The 24,023-nt window shown below is 43.6% G+C and overlaps 1 protein-coding gene across 1 annotated transcript in view; it reads right to left on the bottom strand.

The window, feature by feature from the left end:
• LOC129831075 (collagen alpha-1(XXII) chain-like) overlaps window positions 1-10,481 on the bottom strand; it is a 59,347-nt gene extending 48,866 nt beyond the window's left edge. The window contains exons 1-3 of the mRNA XM_055894100.1: window positions 10,029-10,481; window positions 7,542-7,688; window positions 6,709-7,275 (exon numbers count right to left, since the gene is read on the bottom strand). Of these exons, the coding sequence (XP_055750075.1) occupies window positions 6,709-7,275; window positions 7,542-7,635 (661 nt within the window). The 5' untranslated portion in view covers window positions 7,636-7,688; window positions 10,029-10,481. The remainder of the gene's footprint in view (window positions 1-6,708; window positions 7,276-7,541; window positions 7,689-10,028) is intronic.
• Between the last annotated feature and the right edge of the window lie 13,542 nt (window positions 10,482-24,023).

The following is a 24,023-nucleotide window of genomic DNA, read 5'->3' as shown; positions in this document are numbered from 1 at the left end:
AATTGTTAATCTCAAGTGTGTGTGTGTGTGTATGTGTGTGTATGTGTGCATGCGTGTGTGTGGTGCATGTGAACTTGTGTGTGTGTAAAGCAGGCAGAAACCCAAACCGCGGAGCAGATTGTGTCTCTGATGATCATGCACTATCAGACCCTGTAATTTTCTTTAATTGCGGATATAAAAAGGACTTTGTTGAGTTAAGGAGGCTTTAACTTTACTCTGGACGGGATGGCTCCGTCTCTTGACATGCCCTGTTCTTTCTAACTGCAGAGTCAAGTGTATAATGTCCTGCGAAAATTCAGGTAGACAGTTTATCCCTGGTAGACTGTTACAGTGTGTCACAGTGTTCGTGCCTGGCTGCCATAATAAGTTGTTTACTGTGGCAGGAAAGGAAATAAGCAACCAACCACTTCTACATTTGATGTGGTGTCTATCTCTGTGATGTGTTTTATGTTGTTTGACTGTTTGTTTGTGTATCCTTACTTGTTCAGTTTACTTGTGATTTTATTGTTTTTACTTTTTACTTTTTACTTTTACACTTTTATTTTAAAGGAAAATTCCACCCCAAAACTATCTTTTGGTATGTGTTTCATTAGTCCATTGCTGATATAGTCCCAAAATGTTTTAGATGTCAGCAATCAAGTTTTCAAGATATATATAATATATATAGAGAGAGAATAATAAAGAAACCCTGGAATGAGTAGGTGTGTCCAAACTTTTGACTGGTACTGTATATACACACCTACTCATTCAAGGGTTTTTCTTTATTTTTACTATTTTCTCACGGGTACTATATATATATAATACAGAAATATAGACATTATAAAACCTACACTCGATCCCTCCGATGTCAACAACTACAGACCAGTATCCCTTCTTTCTTTTCTCTCCAAAACTCTTGAACGTGCCGTCCTTGGCCAGCTCTCCTGCTATCTCTCTCAGAATGACCTTCTTGATCCAAATCAGTCAGGTTTCAAGACTAGTCATTCAACTGAGACTGGTCTTCTCTGTGTCACGGAGGCGCTCCGCACTGCTAAAGCTAACTCTCTCTCCTCTGCTCTCATCCTTCTAGACCTATCGGCTGCCTTTGATACTGTGAACCATCAGATCCTCCTCTCCACCCTCTCCGAGCTGGGCATCTCCGGCGCGGCCCACGCTTGGATTGCGTCCTACCTGACAGGTCGCTCCTACCAGGTGGCGTGGCGAGAATCTGTCTCCGCACCACGTGCTCTCACCACTGGTGTCCCCCAGGGCTCTGTTCTAGGCCCTCTCCTATTCTCGCTATACACCAAGTCACTTGGCTCTGTCATATCCTCACATGGTCTCTCCTATCATTGCTATGCAGACGACACACAATTAATCTTCTCCTTCCCCCCTTCTGATAACCAGGTGGCGAATCGCATCTCTGCATGTCTGGCAGACATATCAGTGTGGATGACGGATCACCACCTCAAGCTGAACCTTGGCAAGACGGAGCTGCTCTTCCTCCCGGGGAAGGACTGCCCGTTCCATGATCTCGCCATCACGGTTGACAACTCCATTGTGTCCTCCTCCCAGAGCGCTAAGAACCTTGGCGTGATCCTGGACAACACCCTGTCGTTCTCAACTAACATCAAGGCGGTGGCCCGTTCCTGTAGGTTCATGCTCTACAACATTCGTAGAGTACGACCCTGCCTCACACAGGAAGCGGCGCAGGTCCTAATCCAGGCACTTGTCATCTCCCGTCTGGATTACTGCAACTCGCTGTTGGCTGGGCTCCCTGCCTGTGCCATTAAACCCCTACAACTCATCCAGAACGCCGCAGCCCGTCTGGTGTTCAACCTTCCCAAGTTCTCTCACGTCACCCCGCTCATCCGCTCTCTCCACTGGCTTCCAGTTGAAGCTCGCATCCGCTACAAGACCATGGTGCTTGCCTACGGAGCTGTGAGGGGAACGGCACCTCCGTACCTTCAGGCTCTGATCAGGCCCTACACCCAAAAAAGGGTACTGCGTTCATCCACCTCTGGCCTGCTCGCCTCCCTACCTCTGAGGAAGTACAGTTCCCGCTCAGCCCAGTCAAAACTGTTCGCTGCTCTGGCACCCCAATGGTGGAACAAACTCCCTCACGACGCCAGGTCAGCGGAGTCAATCACCACCTTCCGGAGACACCTGAAACCCCACCTCTTTAAGGAATACCTAGGATAGGATAAAGTAATCCTTCTAACCCCCCCCTACCCTTAAAAGATTTAGATGCACTATTGTAAAGTGGTTGTTCCACTGGATATCATAAGGTGTATGCACCAATTTGTAAGTCGCTCTGGATAAGAGCGTCTGCTAAATGACTTAAATGTAAATGTAAATGTAATGATGCATTTTGCATCATAAGATGTTATATTGTGAAAGTTGCATGTCTTGAAAACTTGATTGCTGACATGCAAAACATTTTGGGACTATATTAACAACTGACTAACGAAACAAATACAAAAATATAGTTTTTGTGTTGAGATTTCCTTTATTTAAGCATTTCCAAACATGTAAACCAAATAGGCTTTGCTGGTTGGTGGTTATAGGATGTCTTTAATTCAGTTTTTAAAGAGATGGTTGGAGTAATACTACATACCTATTCTGGCCAACAATTACAATGCTAGCTTTGAAAGGACAGCCGTGCGTCACTGTGTTTTAAGATTCAGCCATAACTGAAGGTCTGAGACTCTGCTCACTGCAGAACTAGCCACTCCCTCTCCTTGTGGCCCAACAGCTATAATTAAGGGCAGAGCCCTTAACTTTTTTGGGCCCAGTGGTATCTCATAGGCCTCATACACCAGCAGTAAAATACCATGCAAAAGCAGCATGTCCTAATCAAGTAGAGCTGAATCTGCATTGTGGGGTTCACCATACTGTATATCTGTTGCTGAGGGACAAGAGAGAGCCATGAGAAAACAAGTGTTGAAAACAAATTGTCTCACCATTTAAAAGAAGATGGAGAACAAGCTATGAAGGGAAAATACTGACGTTTTGGTGCAGGTACAGCCGAATAGCACGTAAATATTATTACGATACTAACCAGGTTTCCAACCAACCTTTTTATGAGAGTGAAGTACAGTACATGTTGGATACATTTTTTTAAGACAGGCCTGATGGAAACAGAAAATTGGTCGTTAAACTTTCCAAATGTTGACAAAATAAAATAGGCTAGACAAGGTAGGCTAGCTATTTTTATGATGATGATCAAATTAATTGTTACAAAAATGGCTGTGGAAGCATCTTTATTCGCAAATGTTGATATAATAACTATCATATCGAAGTAAACTTAGAGTCACACGATGATGTTGTGTGTGGTCCTCCCACTACGACTCCGGAAAGCATGCAGTTTATTAGACTACAGATGAAATAAGTTATGATGTACTTCACAGGGTGGTGAAAGTGCAAGGTGATGAGCTTCATGCTCCTTTTCAATAAATATCCAGGGTCTTATTCTGGTGACATGATGATCGAGGCTTGGCTGTCATTTAGAACAATTGAAAAAGATTTAGCTCTTTTTGTCCATCATAATCTCATCATGTAGGCTATACTCACACTGTATCTGTGAGCTGTTGGCTACAGTGCACGTGCCAAGGCCAGAGAGAGAGCACATTCCCACTTTTGCACACCAGTATCTCTTCTTGCACATGATCATCTGATGATTTATCACTCCAGTGTTAATCTGCTAAATTGTAATTATTCGATTTATTGCCTACCTCATGCCTTTTGCACACATTGTATATAGATTCTCTTTTTTCTACCATGTTATTGACTTGTCTATTGTTTACTCCATGTGTAACTCTGTGTTGTTGTCTGTTCACACTGCTATGCTTTATCTTGGCCAGGTCGCAGTTGCAAATGAGAACTTGTTCTCAACTAGCCTACCTGGTTAAATAAAGGTGAAATAAAAAAAATAAAAATAAATGTAACGCAACATTCATTGTGACAAAAACATCAGTAGAGTTGGAAATGCGATTGAAACCCATTTAACTTGTTTTTTGTATTTGGTAGATGGGAATTTAACTGCAAAAGTTATTTTTATGTGCGCTACGTCATCACGCACAGCCTTTTATCTGCAACATGTCAATTGCATGGAAACACATTTCTGAGGGGAAAATGCGCATATAGTTTTCATGCAGATTTTTAGAACGTCCGTCTGAAAATCTATCGGCAATTGGATGGAAACCTAGCTATTGTCCACCATAATGTTGAGATATATTGTCAAAAATAATATCCCAATATGTAACTGTATCGATTCTCTTTTGCGCCATCACTAATTAACTCTGGGAAAGAGATATCTGCGGAAGAATGGAAATGCCATGTCATGGATTGCGAAGTCATGCAAGGTCAAGTGTGTCCATGCTCTTGTATCAACAGGAAACAGAGTGGATCAGGTGATGGGACTTATTTAGCCTGTTGTTTATTATTAAGTTGAACTAAAAACATCTGTATATGATATAGAAACATTTGGTTTAATTAAATAAATAAAATGCTTACTCGTTCAGGCCTTTGGTTTCCAGACTAGGTAGTCTAAAGTGTTATTGCACTTTGCTCAAATCTAAAAGCATAATAGCCCTAATTTGTAGAGTGGACTTCTATGGTTCCCAAAAATAGAATCCAAAACATTCAACTGAAAACAGCCTCTAACTAAGGAGTGTACCTAATTCAGTCAACTGTATTACCTCATAAGTACAATTATGGCTGTTGAATAGTCTTTGATTTGGCAAACACGCCTTTCTCGTTCACTGAGGTTTAGTTGAGTTAAAGTTAAAAGGTTTCTGTGTTTATATATATATTCTCCCAGCACTGTGTTTAACGGTGGTGGTAATGTTAGATGAAAAGGTGAAAACATACAACGTGGAATTCATAAACTGCTCTTTAGGACCTACTTGAAACTTTAGAACTGTAATTTTCAGGGCAAAAATAACTTGGGCCGCTCTGTGCGGTACCCACTTATATTCTTAGATACACTAACATGGTGATCCTAGAGATTACAGAAGGAACAATTTTGGGTGGCGAATTAACTAGTTGTCCAAGGTAAAGAGGTTCTGTGTAGTGACCCCCTGAGTACCCTTATCCCCATATCGTAATAGATCCTATGTCCGAAAGCATGTGCCATTACGACTAGAGAGGAATGTATAGACTGACTCCGAGGTGGGTATATTAACATTGGAATCTGTGGTCTCAGAGGGAAGGGTCAGGGTTAAGAGCTTCCAGAGGAATCTCCTAGCATCCTGCCAAACTCAACTGGTTAAAGTATCACTACACAAGGACGCCTGTCGGACTTAAATAAAGAATAGAGGCTCTGATTACAGTGTGATTCTGAGTTAACACTAAATACAGCTCTGAGTATTGTACTATCCTGTTGTGCTTTTTAGCAGTAAGTGAGATTATGTGTGCATCCAAAATGGCACCCAATTCCCTACATAGTGCACTACTTTTGACCAATGGGGTGGCATTTCAGAGACAGGCTATGTTGAAATGATGGTCCAACACTTGTCTCGCGACGAGGCCCAAATCGCCAGGTACAGTCATGTGACCGTGTCATTTCATCTTCCTTATTTACTGTCAGGGTTTCAGGCAGGTTAGTGCTATCCGGCATCCATGGGACGTCCCTACCCTAAACCCTAACCAGGGTTTCTAAACCATACTATGCTGTCTTAGCCCTAACCTTAACCTTAACCTATATCCTTACCCTAACCATAACCCTTCCCTAACTCTTTTTCAATGTCAACTTTAATAGGGTGACGTCAGAGTTGAGAGGTCCCAAGGATTCCGTTGATACGCTACAGTTCCAGGCACACGCTGCTTTCGTGTTCAGATCATTTTAGTGGGGAACGCAAACTCTGGAGTGTGAAGCATCCAACCAATCATATTCCACCTCCTGTCCTGAACATACAATACATAGTCACTACTCCACTTTCCTCACCAGCCCAGAGCCATCCCAGACCACACACCTCACTGTTTTAGCATTTTAATACAGCACAGTATATACGTGTTGTTATTTTTAATTGCATTTGTAACATTTGTACTGAACGTTTCCCTGTCGGAGGATGTGTAGTAGTGTAGCTGGGTCCTGGAGAAGACATTGAGGTTAGAGTAATTCAGGCTATCCAGCGTTCCACACCTCTTAACCAAGTCACTGGGGCAAGTGGCCACAAAAATGTATCGGTCTCAAAAACTGTAATTTATGAGTCGATCTCTGCTTAACGCTCACGCCTCACATATATCATGTCACAGCCAGGCAAAGACAAGGAAGTACAGGAAGGACCGTCTTAGCTGAGGGAAAAGGCCTAGTCGAGAGGGAAGCCAATTGAAATGGCTCATGTACTGTAATTGAATTAAGGTGTGTGGTGGAGTTTTGGGTTAGAGTCTTGGTTAGAGGTGTAAAATGGTTAGTTTTGGAGTGAAAGTTCAGAGTGATATAGATATCTTTAAAGTTCAAAGTCACAGATTGTATAGTAAGAAGGTGGAGGCTTTTGATTGATAGAAATAACTGCATTTTCAACTGAATTTAAGACCCAATTCTGATATCCTGATTGTATGTAATGTAGACATCTTGTTGGAATCTGTTTTCTCAAAACTGACAAACTAAAGAGTAAAGGCAGTCACAGAAAAATCCTGCACCTGGTAATCTACTCTCACAGAGCCTCCTTCTCAGCCTGTGATTGGTTACTTACTCTCACAGAGCCTATGGGATTGGTTACTTACTTTCACAGAGCCGTCTCCTCAGCCGCCCTCTGATCTTGTCGATGGCGTTAAAGTCTGTCACATGGAACACGTGAGCGTTCTTAGGTTCCGCAGCGATCTCTTCGAGCTCCACCTTCAGAGCCTCCCCGATGCCCACTGCGAACATCCTCACCCCGGCCTTCGCCGCCGCCTTGGAAGGCTCCAACACATAATCCTGGCTCCTCCCGTCCGTCAGGAGGATAGCCACCTTCTGGATGCCCCTGGCGGCAGGCCTGGCCCCGGCCCGCTCTGTGAAGATGTTGGTGGTGGTGTAGCTGATGGCGTCCCCGGTCATGGTGTTCCCTCCCAAGTAGCGGATGTTCCTGGAGGCCCTCTTCACCTCGTCCATGGTGCTGTACCGTCCCAGGTTGAACTCTGTGGTGGGCCGGTCGCTGTAGCGTACCACGGCCACACGCGTCTTGTCCGGGCCCACGTCGAACGACTCCACCAGGTTGGAGACCCACTGGCGGATCTTCTCAAAGTTCTCCTTCCCCACACTGGATGACGTGTCCAGGATGAACACCAGGTCATAGTGCACGTTCTTACAGCCTGAGAGGAAGTGAATGGTAGTATGTTAGAAGTCAGACCTGAGGAATTCCCAGTACTGTACATAAAGATAGTAAGAACCAGGCTTTGGTTCAAATAGTATTTCATTTCTTTCTAACTACTGAAGATGGAGCAAGCCACACTAGTGCCAGGTGAGCACGGCTTCTACTTTCAGGACTACTCCACTGCTTCCAGACAAGCTCAGTGTGGCTCAAAGTACATGAAAAAAAAATACTTTTGAACCAGCTATTAATAGCTGATGTCCTTACCTGCCCTGCTCTGAGCGTCAACCCTCAGGCCTGAGAGCGTCAGGACCAGTATGACCAGGACCAGGGAAGCCCTGCATCCCAGTCGCAGCTCCATATCAGCCTCTGGTCTTTTGAGCTTAGGTTGTGATCACCATCAAAGTCTCCAACCTGTAGACATCAACAGGTCACCATTACAAACTACCAAGAAGCAGACAGGTGTGAGAGACTACTGGGCCTTTCTAGGGCCTAAGCCTCAATATTATCCTTGAGTATTGGAATGCAATATCATGTTAAATGTCTTCTGATTCCGATAAACAGCTTTTCTTTGGGGAATATTGATTTCACAAAAAGCTACAAATCCGTACGCAACTCTCATTTACTCATCGAGGTAGTAGTCAACGGATCTAAATGTACGCATCTCTTCTGGAAGTAGATTGAGGAACGTGTCAGTTGACGCTTTTAGAGAAGGCCAATCGAATCCTAGAGTGACTAGAGTGACTGGGAGTGAAAGGCCTCTGAGTTTTGAATTGGACAGAAATCAGTGGCAGTGCTCTAGTATTATCATGATGCTGTTGGAACACAAACACCAACTCCTCTAGAACTTCCTGTGTCACCATGGAGAGGTTACAAGGTGGTGTCTCTCATCTGTCATCAACCTCCTCTATATCTTTAAGTCATCCTTACGGGAAGAGTGTCTGTCTGATTTAGCAGCAGTGAACTAAGATCAGAGACAGATACAGTATACTAAGTCCGTGGGCCCAATGCTACACTGTCATCAGAGGGCTAGACTAGTGGTGTGTGGGGAAAGCTCTGTGTGGCTTTGGTGTATGGAAGTCTGGTGATGTGGCAATGGCTTACCGTTCTCCTTCATAATGCTTTATTGCTGCTTTATCCTTTAACACTAAGTGTTATATAGATCTTGCATAGCAATGACAGGATAATCAAATCCAGGAATACAGCTATGTGAATGTTTTAGTGAAATGGAGGGACACAGTGGAACCCATTTTAAAAAATGTGTTTGTGAACGTGAATGGGATTCCTACTAAGAACTAGGAACATGACCAAGTTAAGTTCTGTTCTCATACGATGTATCCTCTCCTGTCTTGTGTTCTACAGTTTCATCACAGGGGAGTGCCCACAGCTACTTAACAATTGTGTGATGTCCTACACTTTGCTTGATTGTCCATTATCCTCCAGCAGCATGGTCAACATGTGAACACCCTGTGCAATCACCATGATGCTGGGTTAAACCTGTAGTCTGGTTAGTTTGGCAGCAGCTTACTTTATCTGATATACCACAGAGCTATTTATGCCCTGGAGCTTTCTTAGGTTTTACTGACACTATTAATGAGCTCAATGCCTACTTAGTGAAATGGCTGCAATTGCTGTAATTAGTGTGTATTTAAAGCTGACAAAAATGAAAATATGTCTCAAGCGCCCACTCAATGCATATAGCCTACTGGAAAAGTTTTCAGACTTGTAAAAACTATCCACCCATCCACCCGCAATACATATGATAGGCCTACATCTTGAATAACTATTCAACAGATGGCTCATCTGAGAGATCAAATTATGAAACTAAGGAATTCTGTACTGCTACTTTGCATTTAGCATAATTTTGTTCCATCAGATTAACATTTTGACAATACCGCAGTCCCTGCTGTCACCACATATACTCCCTATATCACGTAAGCTTTCAAAAAAGATTCAACATGTTGACTTTGAAATACTTTGAAATAATAAAAAAATAAACAGATAAAAAACATTGGGATGTGACTTATTCAGCAGCCCAAGCCCCAATCCTGAGCCCAGATCTCCCCCGTACAAACTATGGTCTGTATCCTGCATGGGGCCTGTGCGTTTCCACCTCCTCTCTCAATGGCAGACCAGGGACTACGATCTAGATGTCTATTCCAGAAACCTGACCTCGATCATCCAGAAAATGATGTAAAAAACAGCAGGAGTTTTCCAGTCGAAAGGGAAAAAGGAAATTAAGATGGACATGGATCTTGTAGCTCCTCCTGACGGAGCATCCAACACATGGCTCCTCCGAGCACCTCTCACAAACAATTTATCACAAACTTAAAAATCTAAATGCACAAAAACTACCCTCCAAAGAAACAATATAAATAGCCAGAAATAAAACCATTTTAATGGGACAGATTGATGAAACTTTTTACTGCAGTGGGCTAAATCAGGGTCACACAGTGTGTTTCTTGGGAGTCTTAAACACATCTACTTTGAAGTAAAAGTATACACCTCACACACATGGTTATGGACTTAATAAAAGAAGACGTGTCAGATACAGAGTTTGAATGTATTACATTTTGAGTTTGCATCCCATTATTACACTTTATATCACAGAAGACGGAAATATAACAAACTGTTTGACATAGAAACACCGGATTTTCGGTGTTTAAAAAAAACATGTTTATGAAAAAAAATCTTAATAACATTCCACCCATGAGGCCAATAGGTCATTTGACTGCAGGAAAGGCCTACTCCTACCTGGATTGCAGATCACTTAGTTTCACTGGAGGTCTGTCTCTCACTCTGTGTGGCTCCTATCCTCCAGTTCTCACTTGTTCCTTAGCTCAGCATTAACGCACCATCCCAAATCCAACGGTAAATCCCCCAAATGTCTTCCTTTACAGGTGCGAAGAAATGTAATCCTAAAATCCACCGCGATGTCAATCCAAGTGTTGATAAAAAGTCCAAAGTGAGGTGAGCATCTGCTACAACCTCTTGGATGGGTGGATAGAGAGGGAGAGAGACGGAGAGGGAAGAGGGAGGAACTGACTGAAGTTGAAAGTGTAGGGTTTCGCTAGTGGACGAGGTGGTGCTCTAGCTAGCTGTTCAGCTCACAGACATAAAAACAACCCTGACAGGCCTGGCCAATTATAGACCAACTTTCTGGATATATTTTAGTCTCTTTTTTTTTCTTTATGGCTGCCGGGGCTGCGCCCATCTGAAGTGTTGCTGCCCTCTGAAACAGAATGCACACAGCTTCTCTCTCAGCCCCCCCGCCTCCTCTGTCCATCCACTCCAACCCTTCAGCCATAACCCTGCCTCAGATATAGCCACAAAAGAGCTGCCCTAGGTGCCTGCGGAGGACCGTGGTGATGGGCGAGTGGTGGCCGTGGTGGGATGGTTCTATTCTAGCAGGGGACTTGCTGTATGGTGGTGAGGGTGTACTTGAGTCAGGAAAAAGATTAGCGTGTGCTTGAAGATTTATGTGTCTTGTGCTCCTCCTTGTGCTTGTGCTATCTGTCTCTTATGTAGTAGAATTGGACAGCAATTGTGCATTCTGAAAAGTGCTAAATGATTTAAAACAACATGGGGAAATGTCTGTTAACCAAATGGAGAAGTAATGTTTACTTGTCAGTCATGTTCCCTGCAGGAGGGGAAAGAAAGGGGAAGCAGTGGTCTTGTTCCAGCGGTTTGGTTTCTCTCTTTCCCTCTCTCTCTTAGTGAAGTTGCCAGATATCCTGTCAGAATGGCATGTCTCCCTTTCCCCAATAGCTGCCTCAGAACTCCTCTCCCTCTCCCAGTCGGTCCCCTCTGTGCTTTACACGTCTCTCAGGTTGAGGTGCCTTGTTTGAACTGTAAAGTGATTGATACCGGTAAGTGTATTAAAGTACACAACAGAGTCAACGTTAAAACAACGTTGTGTCCTGGTTGTGTGTTTGCTCAGGGGGAGTTGAGATATGTAAAAAAAAAAAAAACTACAAAATTTACGATTCACAAATGCGTATAATAAAGGACAAATATAAGCATCCAACCAAAATGATTATTATTGTACATCATTGACAAATACATACATTGGACATAATGGCTATACATTCTGAGATCCTATTTGTGATTAACTTTGCAGTCAGTCAATCAGGGCAAGTGAGTACAGGCCAGTCTAACTACGTGGTGTGAAACGGTAAGGAAGTCTGGTGGTCGGCTTATGGTCTGGGGGAGATGGATATTGCTGTGCTACTGGTGTCAGACTGACTCATTGAGGGTTTTGGTCGTAGGGTTCACATATATATTCAAACAATTTATGAATTCACTGTCAGAATGCAGCAGGACTCAAGGCAGAAAGTAGTGTGTTAGAAGCCTCTTGTGTCGCAAGTCTGTCAATGAGAGCCTAATACGCCTCACTTGATCGGATGTAGAATGGTTGTGGAATGGTTGTGATGTGGTTTTGCATGTGTTTTCTCATTGTCAGTTCGTTTTGACATACCTGCGAAAACAATTGTACTTGAAATCTCACATGTGTTTCAGGAGACTTCTTCTTTTCTCTGTGATAAACATACATTACCTAAATCACATTCCCATAACTACTGTCTGGAATGTCTACATCCAGATTTAGGGAATGATTTGAAAAGAAATGGGTCACCTCAAAACTTGGATGTCTAGACTAGAGCAGCATCGTCTCTGTGAGTGTTTCACTTGTTGCAGTGAGGGATTGCGGTTGTTCTGTTACCAAACACACATAGAGCGGTAATGCATGCTGATTGGAGGAAAAACATTGATTAAAGACATTCTTCTAAGATTGCATGTACTACAGGAATCTACTGCCTGACGAAGTAGCTAAGGTGCAGAAAGATGATAGAATTAACTGAAGGCCTAAATACACAGTACCCAAAGTGAGGGGTGGCTGTTTCAGAAAAGAAGGCATATTTCAAATCTCTTTATTTGCTGTTGTCAATCTTAACATCCGGTTACTGCTGCGGCTCTGTTGGTGAGCTCTGTTACTAATCCATGCCATTGTTTGGACTAGATAGAGCTGTTTCAGTGGTCGTAGATGAAGCCAATGTATCCATCTGATGAGACCTTGATCATAGTCCCTGAATGCAGGTCAGTTTCGCATAGCTTTACATAGCTATTGGGACGCTCAAATAGGATTATGTCACCTGCATATGCAGACATATTTCATCCAAAATATGACATCGAATAGCCTGTCAGGATGTCTACAATGGTTAAATGTAATGTATTACGAGCATCATCTTTTTATAAAATAATAAATAAATAATATGTTTTTGGTCCATAATATACTTCTATATTTATCCTCTGTACAGTATACTGTACATATTGCCTGCCAGGGTAATTGGCATTGTAACTGGCTTGTTGCTTAGAATAGCAGATGCTGTGTGAAATAAGATGCAGGGGCTTTTCTATAGTAATCTCCAGGTGATAAGCACATGTAAACACACGACTTAACACTGTCAAGTCTGTTTTCGCTACTTCCTGGTCTGCTCAAAGGGAGTCAGGGGTAAACTTCTTATGGCTGCAAGGGGCAGCACTGAGTAACCTGAAAATAGGTGGCCATTTCAAACGGCCTCCTACTCAATTCTTGCTCGTACAATATGCATATTATCATTTCTATTGGATAGAAAACACTCTCTAGTTTCTTAAACCGTTTGAATTATTTCTCTAAGTGAACCAGAACTCTTTCTGCAGCCCATTTCCTATCCGGAAGTGAGATTTCCAAATGCGAGGTCTCTTTTCAAGAGCTTGTCTATAAAAGGGCATGTCACTTGGGACCATAGAAACACGTCATACGCCTTCCCCTGGGTGTCATGCGGAAGTGAGAGCAGAAAGGACTTGAATATCTCGTTCAGGGATTGAATACAGCCTCTTGGAGTGAGAGGACCGCCATAATTTATTTTCTCCATGGCGCGAAGTTGGACTTTGTATTGCCTCCTGGAAAACTGTCGTTATACGTGAATATAATCTCCGGCTTCGATTTGACTTGATACATGTCACAATATTATCCTAAAGTATGTTTTTTCAATATAGTTTAATTATATTATTGAAATTTATTCGGGACTTTAGACGTGATGCTTTGGAAGAATTCTTTCATGAAGGAGAGGTTAGCGCCGCACGGCCAGTGTGCTTGCTAATTCAAGAGGGAAATAGTTCGTTCTGGATCCAAAACAAAGACGGTACTGGACAATGGACCCCTTTACAACATTCTGATGGAAGATCAACAAAGATAAGGACCCAATTTGGGATGCTATTTAATATATCTGTCGAGCTGTGCTATCGCTACCGATTACTTGGAATCAATGCTTTTGTGTGTTAGCCATTGCAGTAAGCTAATATAACGATATATTGTGTTTTCGCTGTAAAACACTTAAAAAATCGGAAATATTGTCTGTATTCACAAGATCTTTGTCTTTCATTTTGCTATACACCATATATTTTTCTGAAATGTTTTATGATGAGTAATTAGGTAGTTGACGTTGGTGTCTGTATTTACTCTGGCTACTCCCGTGCGATTTCTGACTGTAGCTATGATGGTAGCAGTAATGTAAAACTGATTTATAGCTAAAATATGCACATTTTTTGAACAAAACATAGATTTATTGTGTAACATGTTATAGGACTGTCATCTGAGGTAGTTTTTTCTTGGTTATTTAGGTTGGTTCTAGGTTAGTTAGGTTGGCTTGTGCATGCTACTTGCAATCTACTTGTGCTGTGAAAAATGTCTGTCCTCTTTTTTTATTTGGTGGTGAGCTAACATAAATATATGTGGTGTTTTCTCTGTAAAACATTTAAAAAATCGGACATGTTGGCTGGATTGACAAGATGTTTATCTTTCAAATGCTGTATTGGACTTGTTAATGTGTGAAAGTTAAATATTTAAAAAAAAATAGATTTTGAATTTCGCGCCCTGCACTTGAGCTGGATGTTGTCATAGGTGTACCGGCGTCGGGCTGCAGCCATAAAAAGGTTTTAAGAGGTCCAAGATCAGAGGTCAGAGGTCAAAGGACAGCGTCCTGGCGGTTTCTCGCTGCCATTCTCCGGATGACTTTCCGGACACTTTCAGCGGGTTCTCCGGTGGTTCCGGTCTGGCATTCTTCCTGGAAGCCTTCTCCAGTATGTGACTGGCCGCCTTCAGGGCTTTCTCAGAGCCTTCTCTGTATTCTCTGCCCTCAGGGCTTTTCCTTGCTGGACACCTTGGGCCAGCTTGGCCTCTTCCCCAGGTAATCCTCCTGTTGACATGTTAGATTTGCTCTGATCCTCTTCGAGGTGCTCTGCCCTCCTCAGACGCAGCCTCCTCCCACCGGTATCCTGCTGGAATGTGCCGGCCACTTGGCATGCGCTCTCCTCGCCATGTGGTGCTAACACCTGCTGGGCCTGAGCTTTGGCGCTGGTGGGGAGAGAGGAAGAGGGAGAGGCTGGTTTGCTGATAGGGGGAGGAGGAGGGCCTTTAACATTAATACCAGCATCTTCCGAGAGCCTGTCTCCTGTCTGTCTCTGGATTTGGTTGGCACGAGCTAGCTGCGCTCTCCTAACCTTCTGATGTCGCTGGGCCCTGGGTGCTGTTTCATTCAGCGGTAAGGGATGTGGGGCTGGGGTGGAGACACACTCTGCCGTACCTTTAACCAGTCCTGGTCCCTCTCCTCTCACCCCACAGTCTTTCACCTTCCTGGAGCAGGGTTGGGCGCCCACCGTCGTGTCCAGTTTGCGGGAAGCAGCCTTGGCCTCCAGCCCAATCCCCTTAATCTTCTGTCTCTGTGCCTTCTGTACCTCCCTGGGCAGCTCCAGAGGTGCCAGCTTCAGAGGCCGCCGCGGGGGCAGGTTCTTCCCCTCCTTCGAGCCAGGCAGGGGAGACCTGGACCGGAAGGAAGGAAGGAAGGAAGGAAGGAAGGAAGGAAGGAAGGAAGGAAGGAAGGGAGGGAGGGACGGACGAACGAACGAACGAAGGAAGGAAGGAAGGAAGGAAGGAAGGAAGGAAGGAAGGAACAAACAAACAAACAAACAAATGAACGATTGCATGAATGAATTAACAAATGTTTACATAATACATACCTGACCAGGAGCAAGGAGTCCGTTTGGGTGGCAGGGCCCTCCTGGCCTGGCGTGGGCAGCATGGCAGACTCCGGCATAAGCCGACCCACCATCACCCCCACTTCCTCCTCTTCCCCTCCCTGTGTGGCTGACAGATGGAGGGCAGGTGTTTTGGAATCACAGACGTTTTTAGGCGCCAGCAGGGGCTTCTGGCCAATAAGATGCATAATGCTATTTTTAGCCTGAGAGGTCAGCAGGTCTTCTGGTCGGGGCAAGCCCTGTGACAAAACACACATCACTCACAAATTAGAATCACTTACTCAATTACATTACAGGACTATCTAACACAGCCAATCAACACTGAAAAGACTTCAGATGAAATTATAGCAAAGTATTGAATACTTATAAAGTAGACCTATCAATACCAAATACTGTATGCTCTCGAGGTATTGACGAACGGTTTGCTTTGTAAACTCGTTGTATACGTCTTGTTGAGTCTGACATTCCACTGCAGATTTCCACAAAGAGAGCCAATTTAAAGCTTCAACCCACTCAAAAACATTGGCATAGGAATGGATCATTTATATTTCAATGATTTTTCTATAAAAAACCTTGATATCAATAATGAAACATCTTCCTTGAGATTGTTTTCCACAGATCTCAATATTCTCGTCAGTTTTATGAGGAGCATTTTCTATTCTTTGTGATTTCTCAGTTCATAAAGACTGTTGAAGTATATATAAATACTTTAACAGTCTGTACTCAGTGGTCTATTACGTCGAACAATAAACAAATTCATCAGAAAACTAATCAGAATAGCAATTTCCTGAAGATGACAGTTGTTCACTAAACCTAGATCACAGCTCTCCTGTGTAGCTGTATGTTACAGGAACTGACGCGAGCACCAATCATTTCTTCCTCTTCTACATATTCTTGTGAAAATGTTATAGACTGCATATAACAAGCAATGTCAGATACTTTCACTGCGTGCACACACTAATAGGCATCATGCAGTGTGTCCTACTGCCAATGCACTGCTCTTTCCATGACATAGACTGACCAGGTGAATCCAGGTGAAAGCTATGATCTCTTATTGACAGCACTTGTTAAATCCACCTCAATCAGTGTAGATGAAGGAGAGGAGATACGTTAAAGAATCATTTTTAAGCCTTGAGACAATTGAGACATGGATTGTGTATGTGTGCCATTCAGAGGGTGAATGGGCAAGACAAAATATTTAATTGCCTTTGAACGGGGTATGGTAGTAGGTTTGTGCGCAGCTGGGTTTTTCACACTCAACAGTTTCCTGTGTGTATCAACAATAGTCCACCAACCAAAGGACATCCAACCAACGTGACACAACTGTGGGAAGTATTGGCGTCAACAGGTGCCAGAATCCCTGTTTAATGCCTTCAACACCATGCCACGACGAATTGTGCTAAGTTGCTGGATATTGGTGGGAACTGGAAAATGCTGTCGTACATGTCGATCCAGAGCATCCCAAACATGCTCGATAGGTGACATGTCTGGTGAGAATGCAGGGCATGGAAGAACTGGGACATTTTCAGATTCTAGGTACAGATCCTTGCGACACGGGGCCGTGCATTATCATGCTGTAACATGACAATGAGCCTCAGGATCTCGTCACGGTATCCCTTTTTTATTCAAATTGCCATTGATAAAATGCAATTGTGTTCGTTGTTCGCAGCTTATGGCTGTCCATACCATAACCTCACCACCACCATGGGGCACTCTGTTCACAACGTTGACATCAGAAAACCGCTTGCCAACATGACGCCATATACGTGGTCTGCGGTTGTGAGGCCTGGTAGGACTTACTGCCAAATTCTCTAAAACGACATTGGAGGCGGCTTATGGTAGAGAAATTAACATTAAATTCTACGACAACAGCTCAGGTTAACATTCCTGCAGTCATCATGCCAATTGCATTCTCCCTCAAAACTTGAGGCATCTGTGGCATTGTGTTGTATGACAAAACTGCACATTTTAGAGTGGTCTTTTATTATCCCCAGCACAAGGTGCAACTGTGTAAAGATCATGCTGTTTAATCAGCTTCTTTATACGCCACACCTGTCAGGTGGATGGATTATCTTGGCAAAAGAGAAATGCTCACTTACAGGGATGTAAACAAATTAGTGCACCCAATTTGAGAGAAATACACTTTTTGTGCTTTTCGAACAGTACTGGGATCTTTTTCAGCTCATGAAACATGGTACCATCACTTTACATGTTGCGATTCTATTTTTGTTCAGTGCATATATACACCCAATAAGATACAACACAACTAAGAAGGGGATAGGTAGGTGATGATAATATACAGCTATAATACTTACAGGTTTGGCAAATTCCTCTTGCTTGAATCTTTGCCGAATACTTTCTTCCCAGAGAGAGCCCATGAGGAAAGGCTGTTGTTGTGCTGTGTATAGCACTGGGTTGAAGGCAGGGGATGGGAGGATACTACAGTAAAAGGCAGGGAAGGTAGGTTTTAGTTGCCTGCTGACTGGCTGTGAGGTCATTAGTAGGATTAGGGTCAGCAGGCAGCAGGGCCATCTGTAATGATCCCAAATCCAGCTCAGGGACACCTGGAGAGAACCATGACTCCAAATGGTAGTGTTTTCATACAGGGTCAGGGTGATGGTACTGGACAGCAGCTTGCCAGACAGCCTGGAGACTGGTACTGGTTTCATCCTCGAAAACCATGACTCCACATATAGCAGACCAGGGTAGTGTGCAACAGTGCCACGTGCAGGATAGTTATCAAGTACTGTTTTCATTCTTTATTAATGACTGTAGCCTATTGACTAGAAAATGTCATGAGATCAATGGTATTTTGTTCAAATCTAATTTAGGAGTAAATCATAATGAATGGGGACTGGTAGTTTTGTATTGTTACCACTAGATGCCGCCACAGGACACTGAACTCTGTATCAACTGTGGATGTTTTAGTGTGTGGTCATCTCACAGCATCACTGGATAGAAGTCAAGTAGTAATTCCAGAGATATGGAATTTGGAGAACTTCTGAGGAAGCTAGGGATGTGTACCTGATCTTGTCTGTCAAAATATCAAAATAGCTCAGGGCTTGATTCAATCTATATCGCTGAAGTTCAGCGTTATAGTGCGCTTGAAATGTAATGGTAATTTCCGATTGAGCCGACATATGCAGAGTTTACCAAGAATGCAGTGTCTGCGAATGCGGGAACATTGCCTTTACATTTTAATCACGTTGTAACACGGAACTTCAGTGCTACCGATTGAATCGAGCCCTTACTTCATTTCTACATAGACTGATAGAGAATTATTCGTTTGCTAGCTGGCAGCAGAGTATGGTATATTGTATGTGCCACTATGCATGGGAGTGATATAGGCTAGAAAAACAAAAGTGACTGTGATCTTGGTGTGATCGGTAGCCTATTGCATATGCCATGCAGTTACCTACTCACATTCCACTCCTGTGTAAATCTATTTGAACAGGTTAGATTAGACGTGAGACTCTAGTGTGCTGCCTGCAGGAGTGCCTGTATCTCTACATCAGTCTCAAACAGCAGCAAGTTTGTACACTATTTACCTCCAGTTTACCCAACTGCCACTTTTATTCATTGTCAACAAGGTGGTGTAGATTTTTGCTGGGGCTTAGGCACTGGTGGGCGCATGCCCTCCCACTGGGGAGCCAGGCCCAACCCAATCAGATTGAGCATTATTTGTCTTTTTACCTGAGCACAGTACTTGACTTGGGGAGTAGCTCACCGGAACTGAGTACCAGCACTAAACATTTTCTTCTGCATGAGTTCCTGCACTTCCTTTAGAATATCAGCTCAAAAGTGTTGAGGAGTTCCTGCACTTCCTTTAGAATATTAGCTCAAAAGTATTGAGGAGTTCCTGCACTTGCTTTAGAATATCAGCTCAAAACTATTGAGGAGTTCCTGCACTTCCTTTAAAATATCAGCTCAAAAGTATTGAGGAGTTCCTGCACCTGAATATCAACAGTACCGGCACCCACAATGAGTACTGACATCTATTTGAGTCCAAGTCAAGCACTGGCCTGAACATGCATACACCATCAGATTGAATGCATAGTGGGTGGGACAACAAAGGGGAAATGTACCAAACGTGAAGGACACCATCCCACAGTTGTGTCAAGTTGGCTGGATGTCCTTTGGTTGGTGGACCATTCTTGATACACACAGGAAACTGTTGAGCATGAAAAACCCAGCAGCGTTGCAGTTCTTGACACAAACAGGTGCGCCTGGCACCTACTACCATACCCTGCTCAAAGGCACTTACATTTTTTGTCTTTCCCATTCACTCTCTGAATGGCAGACATACACAAACCATGTCTCAAATGTCTCAAGGCTTAAAAATACTTCTTTAACCTGACTCCTCCCCTTCATCGACAATGATTGAAGTGGATTTAACAAGTGACATCAATAAGGGATCATAGCTTTCACCTGGATTCACCTGGTCAGTCTATGTCATGCCTGGGCAATTATTTTCCATGGAGGGCCACATTAGAATATATTTTTGCCATCGCGGGCCAGAATCATATTACAGGATTATACATCACGTGTATGACCGTGTTGACAGATATATCTACTGTAAATCACAGCCAGATATGCTACTTATTTTATGCACAGAAATAAACCACATCCATGTTCTCCTTTTGGCAGATATTTTCCTTGTTTAACATGTAATAAACTGCACAGAGGGAACCGTACACTGTGCATAGTCTCTATGTCCTGGAAAGAGCAGGTGTTGTACAACCAATAGTAATAATAATAATAATACATTTTACTTGGCAGATGCCTTTCAGGACACTCAAGGACATCGTACATAACATCTAGTGCTGTACATGAAATCTATTTCATTTAAGCCTACGTAATGAATTTGAATTACGCTTGATTATTTACCAGGAAAAAAACAATATACTGTAAACAAATTTCTTATCAATTTCAAAAGAATAGGGGGGTTCTGGCACGTGTCACTTTGTACTGATACCATGTGTAGTAAACCGCAGCTATCGCTGTGTAGGCTAGGTTACACTGTGTAGGCTACTCACCGTTATCTACTGTAGCTAGCTAAGGCTCACTAGTCAACTTGGCAAGCAAAAACAAGTCACCTGGCCAACCAAAGCTCACTGTTACATTTTATCAAGAGACCGTGAATGGAAGAGGGTGTTGGAGTATTTGCCAAGATATTTGATATCAGTGACTTGGCAACGAAGGGCCTCCAGTCCCCCTCTATATTAATTACTGATTGCATTGATCTAATCCAGGACCTTAAAGAGACTTTCAATACATTCAAAGACAATGATCTGCACTACAACAATGTTTTCATTCAACACTTAGAAATCATGAAACACGCTTCTCCACTTCGACCATAAGTCCAGTGAAAGTTATTTCAATTGATGCTTCGACGTGCCTTGCAGGTAATAGGAAGCATCAGCTGGCCTATTACCAGTGTTATCATTTAGCCTATCTTGAGCCTTGAGTTTTATATATAACTTTGCCCTGTGCTTCTCCACGCATTTACTATAGTTAGGCCCTATTTAGGCTTCTGATCATTTAATTGATATCACACAATACACTTGATCTCCTGCACCCAGCAGAGAATTCACTCAGTTTGCATTTTGTCTCAAATTGATCTCGATTAAGAAAAGGTGGGTGACCACTGTTTAAGTCTGTGTAGGCTATGGCTGCCTATTGGGATTATTACTGTTATATCAGGGCATTATGTTCTACTCTCATAATCTATGAATAATAGGCCTACGGTTTATTTTGTGTAGGTCTTTGTGAGTCACATGTTAAATGCATGAGTCATGGATTTATGTAGGCCAACGAGACCATTTAGTCTGTAATGTGAAATCACATGTTAGTTGTGTGCGATCGATTACAGTAGGGCATAGGGTAGGCTATGCTTTTATGATAATTTAATGATGATTTGTTGGCCCTTCCATCAACTGATTTCTGCCTGTTCCACTGGATTTTGGTTTTCATGAATTCTCACATCATGGTGGTTTTCAGCCAGCTGGTTTTCTTTCAGGCAGTTTTATTCCCAAACCTTCTCATTCATGTGCCATACACATCTTCCATCTTCCCAGTAAGTCATTCATATATTCACTAACTTCCCAAACAATCACAATCATTCCCAAACAACATAAAATAACATTTGTTTCGGTTGCACCATCAGCACCTGCTTGCTGATATATAAAACCCCTCCTCCGTCCACCCAGAGGAAACGTGGCTCTGCTTAGATGATTATTTGAGCTGTGGTGAAATTACAGGCTTAATGTTGAACGGAGAGCAGCAACACGAACGCCACCACCCCTCTAGGCTTTGAACTGAGGGCCACGACGCAATGACACTCCAACGCCCTTCCACCCAGCCTGTTCTTATTGTCCTCCTCCATCCCTGACGTCTGTGGCTCTGGCAGTGTAATTAGCATGGTGTGGGATGAGGAGGAAGACACAATAAGAACAGGGGTTGGATAAATAGGACTGCAGTGATCACCACGCTCTGCTCTGCAGAGATCCCACCTACTGAAAAAGGGCAGGGGAGCATCCAGCGGCAGAACACAAGCCTCTTCATGAGCACCGCTCATTTTTCTGACTGTCAGCGTCCTCTTTCCGGCGCCCCCCTCCTGCATGTCTATACCCAGACTTTGGCTTAGCGGCCTAATGTGCTCTTCTAGTGTGCAGGAGACCTGGGTTTGAGCACCTCCTATAAAACCACACACACAGTACAGTATACATTCATATGCATCTTCCCCAGGCATTGACAGCTATTTCCAGATATAGACTTTTAGTGAAATGTACAGCCTGTCACTATTATTACACACATACCGTACCTTCTCTTAGTCAATATGGCTTCTCAGTGGATGTAGCGATCGTCTGTTGAATTAGGTGTGGACCAAAGCGCAGCGTGGTAAGTGTTCATGTTGTTTTTATTTAAACAGAACACTAAACAAAATAGCAAAAGAGAATGAACGAAAACTAAACAGTCCTGTCAGGTGCAGCAACACAAAACAGAAAACAACTACCCACAAAACACAGGTGGGAAAAGGCTACCTAAGTATGGTTCTCAGTCAGAGACAACAATAGACAGCTGCCTCTGATTGAGAACCACACCCGGCCAAACACACAGAAATAGAAAACATAGAACACAAAACATAGAATGCCCACCCAAACTCACGCCCTGACCAAACCAAAATAGAGACATAAAAAGGATCTCTAAGGTCAGGGCGTGACAGTGCATCACTGTGGTTCTTTTACATTTCACACCAAGCTTGTGGAACTTTGGTGCTGATTTCTTTCTTTGTAATAAGGTGACTTTCTCAGTACTTTTCTCAATCTCCTCTACACCCGTACATTGTATGAGACATGTATTGGCCTCTTGTGGCATTTCAGCACAACAGTCCATCTCTTTGGGGTTTGGAGTGAATTAAAGTACATTCGATATGTGTCTTGTCTGGTGCTTTAATTGCAAGCACACACAGGTTTACTCCAGTTAGTCTTTATGATCACAGAAAGAGGGATAGAGACTTAACTAAGTCAGTGAGTAAGATCCTCGCTGTCACCTTGTATAATGATTGGAGACAGGTGCAGGAATACGTAATAGAGGGTTTTATTTTCTCCAACCAAACAAAAGAGCGATGTATAAAACCATTAAACAAGTGCACAATGGCACGTAGCATGGAAGCCGATACAACAGCACTGGGACTCACAAGACCAATGGACATGGTAACAATAACCGACAAGGACAATAGAGAACAGAAGGCACATATATAACATACAAATCAGGGGGAATGGGAAGCAGGTGTGCGTAATGAGACAAGACAGTCCGGGGTTGGTGGTAATGATCCAGTTCAGTGACACCTAGAAGGCCGGTGACGTTTACCTCCGAAGCTGGTGAACAGAGTGAGCAGCAGTACCAGGAGGATCCGTGACAGTACCCCCCCTCTGATGCGCTGCACTAGCAGCGGGACGACACCGGCTTCGGGGACAACCACAGGAACGTGGTGCGGGTCGGTCAGGGCACTGATGGTGAACATCCCTGGTCAGCGAAGCGTCCAGGATGGGTGACCAGTGCGCTATCTAAAAGATTCCTGGCAGCTCCGGAATCAATCAGAGCTAACGGGAGTGAGGGGCTAGGGTATTCAGGGAATTTAATGGGAAAACAATTTGGTTGAGTTGACAGAAAAGGAGCTGAGATCTTGCATCTTACCTGGGTTGGAGCAGGATAATTCCCTGGCTTGTCACCTTCGTCTATTTGTGGATAGAGGGCAGGTCGGGGAGAAATGACCCCTTTCTCCACAATAGGAGCAGAGGCCCAGATTCCTCCTTCTCCTACGCTCTGCCTTGAGCAAACGTGCAGAGCCCACCTCCATCGGCTCTGGCCACAGAGCAGGTGTAGCCTCAGAGTACAAGCTCACCCCCTCTCGGCACTCCACAGGGTGATCAAACACAGAGCGGAAGAGGAGGGTGAAGCGCTTGTAGGACTCGACCTCCGGTCCGCCCGTTTCCCAGACCGCGGCACCCCAGTCCAGGGCCCATCCGGTCAGTGCCGAGATGACTGTGGCGACCCTGTCTCTCCCGGAGACAGCCTCAGCGTAGCGAGCGAGGTACAGGTCACATTACAGAAGGAATCCCTTGCATCTCGCTGGCGCGCCGTCAAAGCCCTCGGGGAGGGAAAGGAGTATTC

The sequence above is a fragment of the Salvelinus fontinalis genome, chromosome 32, assembly GCF_029448725.1.
Source record: "Salvelinus fontinalis isolate EN_2023a chromosome 32, ASM2944872v1, whole genome shotgun sequence".
Lineage (NCBI taxonomy): Eukaryota > Metazoa > Chordata > Actinopteri > Salmoniformes > Salmonidae > Salvelinus > Salvelinus fontinalis.
The sequence above is the reverse complement of the archived record's forward strand: the minus strand, read 5'-3'. Positions and strand labels throughout refer to the sequence as shown.